Source organism: Apis dorsata, unplaced genomic scaffold, assembly GCF_000469605.1.
Source record: "Apis dorsata unplaced genomic scaffold, Apis dorsata 1.3 scaffold_74, whole genome shotgun sequence".
NCBI classification, from domain to species: Eukaryota; Metazoa; Arthropoda; class Insecta; order Hymenoptera; family Apidae; genus Apis; species Apis dorsata.
In genome coordinates this window covers 1,984,604-1,989,572 of record NW_006263372.1, presented here as the reverse complement: position 1 = coordinate 1,989,572, position 4,969 = coordinate 1,984,604, and the positions used below count along the sequence as shown (strand labels likewise).

The following is a 4,969-nucleotide window of genomic DNA, read 5'->3' as shown; positions in this document are numbered from 1 at the left end:
TATTTTCCAAGCGATTAGCGACCGCCGTTTGACAAACAACGCTCGTAGGGATTCGATTTCGATTCGATTCGTTTCGTTTCCAGATAGGGAGAAAATCGCTCCGCCCCGAATTAATTATTGGCGTTAATAGAAATTGTATCAATGGACAGGCTTATTAAACCGGTGAGTGAATGAGCGGATTGGGCGTATACGTGTGCGTGGTTGGTTTTGGTTTGGTGGAGGATCGATTGCTTCGAGTGTTTCTTTGGAGATTATTTTAGATTTGGTATAGTTTTAATAATAAAAATTATTATTTGTTTGAAAAAGAGATCATTATTCGTTTGTTCAATTTTTTGGAGAATAATTTTTTTTCGTATCTCTTGAGAAAAAAAAAAAAAAAGAAATGAATGAAATACGGTTTACAATTAACAAGAGATTAAAAATAGACACTTTGTTGTGCGTCTCTTTCGAAAAAGTATATTTGTCTGAATGTATTGTATTTGAAAAAAAAAAATTGTTCGATCCAATTTTAAAAGATTATTCTATTTTAAAGGGTGATCAAATATCTTTTGGACCGTGAATTTAAGCGTTTGTGATATGCGTTAATACATGCGTTTTATTATTTTTTTTTTTTCGCCCGTAATATAAATGTTTATTAATTTACAAATGAAATGGTAATAATAATTTTTTTTCCTTTATTAAAATTTGTTCGTAATAAAAACTTAAATGTTGCATAATAAAAAGTGACAGAGAAATACATTTATGGATTAAAACGAAAGCCTGCGAATGTTTGCCTGATCAATCAGTGAAAATATTTCAAAGCAAATATTTAAAAGCAATTCGAAATGTTCGAATCGGGAAACTTATCGAAAGAAATATCTTTGAGTTTAAATATAAAATTTCAAGAGTCACGTGAAAATATTTTCCGAGAGAATAATTTTGCCTTTCTCTAAATTTTTATTTAATTTTATAAGTCGTTAATTATTATTCTCTTATAATTTCTCTTGTAATTTCGTTTATTTAAATTATTTAAAACGAAAAATTTCTTTTAATAACTACGAATCGATCATTGTTAAACTGGCGAGATTAGAATTGTAAAATTCACGATGATTTGAAAAAAAAAAAAAATGGTTCGAAATTCATTTTATTCAATGGAACGTTTATATTTCTTCTCATTTAACTGTATCATCCGGGCAATCGAACTCCTATCGATTATCCCCTACATTAATGTACCAGTTACTACTCCAAATAATTGGCTTCCAATTATTTCATCAATTGATTTAACAATTAAATTTTTATTTTAACTATTTTAACTTTAAATTAATCGTAAATACTTTAAACAAATATCCAAATGAAATACCAATTAAGTTGCACAATTATAAATTAGAAAAAGGAAAAAATAAATTCCATAATTTTAACAATATCAAAAATCAAAATTTTTAGATAGATACATTGATGTAATGCGATACATACATTGGATTATATAAAAATACATTCAAGAATGAAGTAGATTTTTATTTTTCTAATTATGCTAATAAAAATTCGCAAATTAACCATAATAAAGAAAACAAATTACTATAATAAAACGAATAAACATGCATTAAAAAATATAATAAAAAATGAGTTTTCACTCACCACGCCCCACCAAAGTGCATCGGCATAGCTGGAAAAATCTGTTTTTCCATCGGGACCTATTACATCTTTTTCGGCAAGATACACGAAGTAGCTGCTGAAAATGAGACCTAGGAACCCGATGTACAGTGTCGTAATCAGCTCCTGTAAAACATCGAAAATATTCTATTTATAAAAATTGAAAATAAAAAAATATCGAAATTATTGTAGAATAGAATATACATATATTCTATTTTAAATCTGATTTAAGAAAATTAGTAATAACAAATTAATAATATATTATAACCTATAAATAATATAACTTATATGATATATATTTATACATATAACCTAACCTATACATGTATAATATTTTATATATATAATGAATAAATAAATTATTTAAATTTTTAGGTTAATAATAAAGTTAATAATAAAATACCTGACGATGGATGAAAACAACAGAGCCGAGAAGTCGCCACGTGCCACCTTGTCGATCGACATGAAGCATTCGTAATATTTGCAAAAATCTTATGCCTCTTATTGCAGAAGTGGCAAATACTTGACCGTTGCTTCCTACAGACAGCACCACCATCGACGCGACCACCACGATTAAATCTAAACAAAGATAAAAAGAAGAAAAAAACAAATGAAATCAATATACTTATCTTTCTCTTTTCTCTAATAATTCGTATTTATCTTCAAATATATAAGAGAACGAAAGAAATATATATTAATAATTCTTTTTTTAAACACGATGATTCGTATAACGAATATTAATTGTAGTGCTTAGGAAAGCGTTCAGACGACGACTGAGCGTACGATTTAGAATTACGTCTCGATTTTGTTTACATACTCGGTCGGTCTATTATCGACGACTTCTCCGAATCGAGACAGTAGGCAAAACATAAAAATAAATAATAGTATTCGTACGATAGCTACGTTTGTTTTCATTACAATTAGTAGTAAACTGAAAAAGAATATTATGATATTAAACATTGTCTCGAATGTAAATACATTTAAAAATAAAACTTTCGCAAGTTACTCTCACGAATATTTTTCTAAATGCGTCTTACATTGTAAATAATTCTCTAAAGATAACTCTCAATGGTATCCATTAACAGAAAATAATTCTCAAGAGTAACGAAAGTTTTACTTTTTTTCATCTGTAAATTAAAATTCACATATATAAATAGCCATAGAAAAAAAAAGATTTAATACATATGAAAGAGATTTATAGAGATTTATAAACTACATTTCAATTTTGCATATTTTTATTCTCTTCAATATAACTTTTTTTTTTCGAAATATAGAAATAAATGATAGAATTCACAAGATTCATATGAATCGTATTAATCTCAAAAAATTCAGATAAATCTTTTCTCGATATTAATCACAATGTATAGATGAAATAAGATATATATAAGAAAATATAAGAATATAGACGAATCACACGCCTTTACTAAGACTTTAAGGCCTTAACGAGACAAATAAAGACAATTTTGATACCGGAGGAAATTTCGCCTTTCAAAGAGGTCTAATTTCGACAATTAATTCACGACAATCGGAGGACGCGAATATTGGATTAACCCTCGGGCACAGAGCTAATTGAACTGGGATCAGGTGTGCATTAGTGGAACGCACTACTCACCTATGATACAAATCGGTTTCCGTATAAAGCGGAGCCTGCCGCAACAACCCATATACTTCGATCTGCAACCCGCGCTCCATAATCTCACCAAGTACTCCACACCGAAGAATACCACCAAACATATTTCCTGTGAAAAAAAAAAGAAAATGTACGAAAATATTTTTCTTTTTTTTTTTTTTTTATATTTCATTCTTTCTTTCTCTAAATAACTTAATTACCGTAAATTTTTATATGCAAATGCATATTTTTCATATTTTTCTTGTCATGTTATTTTTATTTAAATATATATGATAATTGAATATTAATAAAATTATGAAAAAGATCCCAATGTTGTGTTATAAAACAATCAATTTTTTCAAACAAACAAGAGAAGCTATTCTTATATAATATTATAGTGTAAATTTTATAATAAGTAAATTTACATAATGAAATTGCTGATACTTTATAAATGTATATATAATGTATATTATGTAATTAATCATGTTTATGTAATAATATATTTTCTATGACTATTTTTACTTTTTTTAGCTGTATAAAAATTCGTAATTCTCTTAAAATAAAAAATGGATAACGATGAATAGTGAGTAATATTTTTCTTTTTCTTTTTTTTTTTTAAATCTAAAAGGTATAATTTTAAAATCTTCTGAAATGGTCTAAAAAGAGCTTAAATTAAGCTATTAATTATTATATCTAGTTAATTATTAATTAATTATATCTAGTTTAAATAATTTTTCTGAAAAATGGATAAAGAATATTATGGAATAATCGTATCTTCATTTCGTATCCATATTCCGTACATTCTGCCAATTGAAGTTCCATTCACGATTTTCCCCCCTCCCTTTTCATGCAATATGAACGGCGCTTTATTCTCCACGTTACCGTAAAAACCTCTTTTTTAACAGGAGTTTGAATAGTCCATTGGGTTCAAAGGGTTAACCTTTTCGAAGAATATCTAACTCCGCATTTCATATGGATCCAAAGTTATAATACGTGACTTTTTTTTTTTTTTTTTTTTTTTCACTGGATATTCATCTTTATCGCGATAAATAATTCGTTTTAAGTTATTTTAAAAATTTTTTAAATTTTTCATTCTTTTTTTATCATAAATGATTTATCTTTTCGCGAAAATTTTAATCAAATTTTAAAATCGTAAAAATATTAATGTCAAGTTGTTAATTTTATTTAACAATAATTTAATTACTTGCATTTTGTTTCAAACACTCTGTTTTACTGCGTGATAAAATATGAAATATACGTTAAAATGCGCTTCTCCATGCATTTTTACCGTACATTTTATCCGAGTGATAAAGTTTAAAGACAATATTCCACGATTTAAATAAATTTCATATTTATTCCCATTACTATAAATCTACAAAATGGACATGTAAAAAAGAAGCAAAATATCAAAAATATAATCACAATATTTGAGGAGTAAAAAATAAACCTCCATTTTTCTTACTCATGTTCATTAAAAATTTAATTTTGCGTAAAAAAAAAAAATCTATTCATAACGAAGTTTTATTCAGAATATAGTTAAATGTTCAATTATTATGCAAATAAAATCAGAAGAAATATATAATAACATTTATATTGTTTACATAAAATACGCAATAAATACGTATTCACATAAACGTGAAATTACACAAGTTTAAATTTAAACTTGAATAATTCTCAACCTCACAATCGGAGAACACGATCGTGCAAATATCGTAACCGTGTATAAAAATT

At 26.5% G+C, this 4,969-nt stretch overlaps 1 protein-coding gene across 8 annotated transcripts in view; it reads right to left on the bottom strand.

Moving 5' to 3' along the window:
- LOC102675632 (potassium voltage-gated channel subfamily KQT member 1) overlaps positions 1–4,969 on the bottom strand; it is a 55,308-nt gene that overhangs the window by 21,792 nt on the left and 28,547 nt on the right. For all 8 annotated transcript variants that reach the window (XM_031508068.1, XM_006610584.2, XM_006610590.2 and 5 more), the window contains exons 4-6: positions 3,242–3,368; positions 2,033–2,208; positions 1,615–1,755 (exon numbers count right to left, since the gene is read on the bottom strand). In XM_031508068.1, coding sequence (XP_031363928.1) covers positions 1,615–1,755; positions 2,033–2,208; positions 3,242–3,368 — 444 coding nt within the window. The remainder of the gene's footprint in view (positions 1–1,614; positions 1,756–2,032; positions 2,209–3,241; positions 3,369–4,969) is intronic.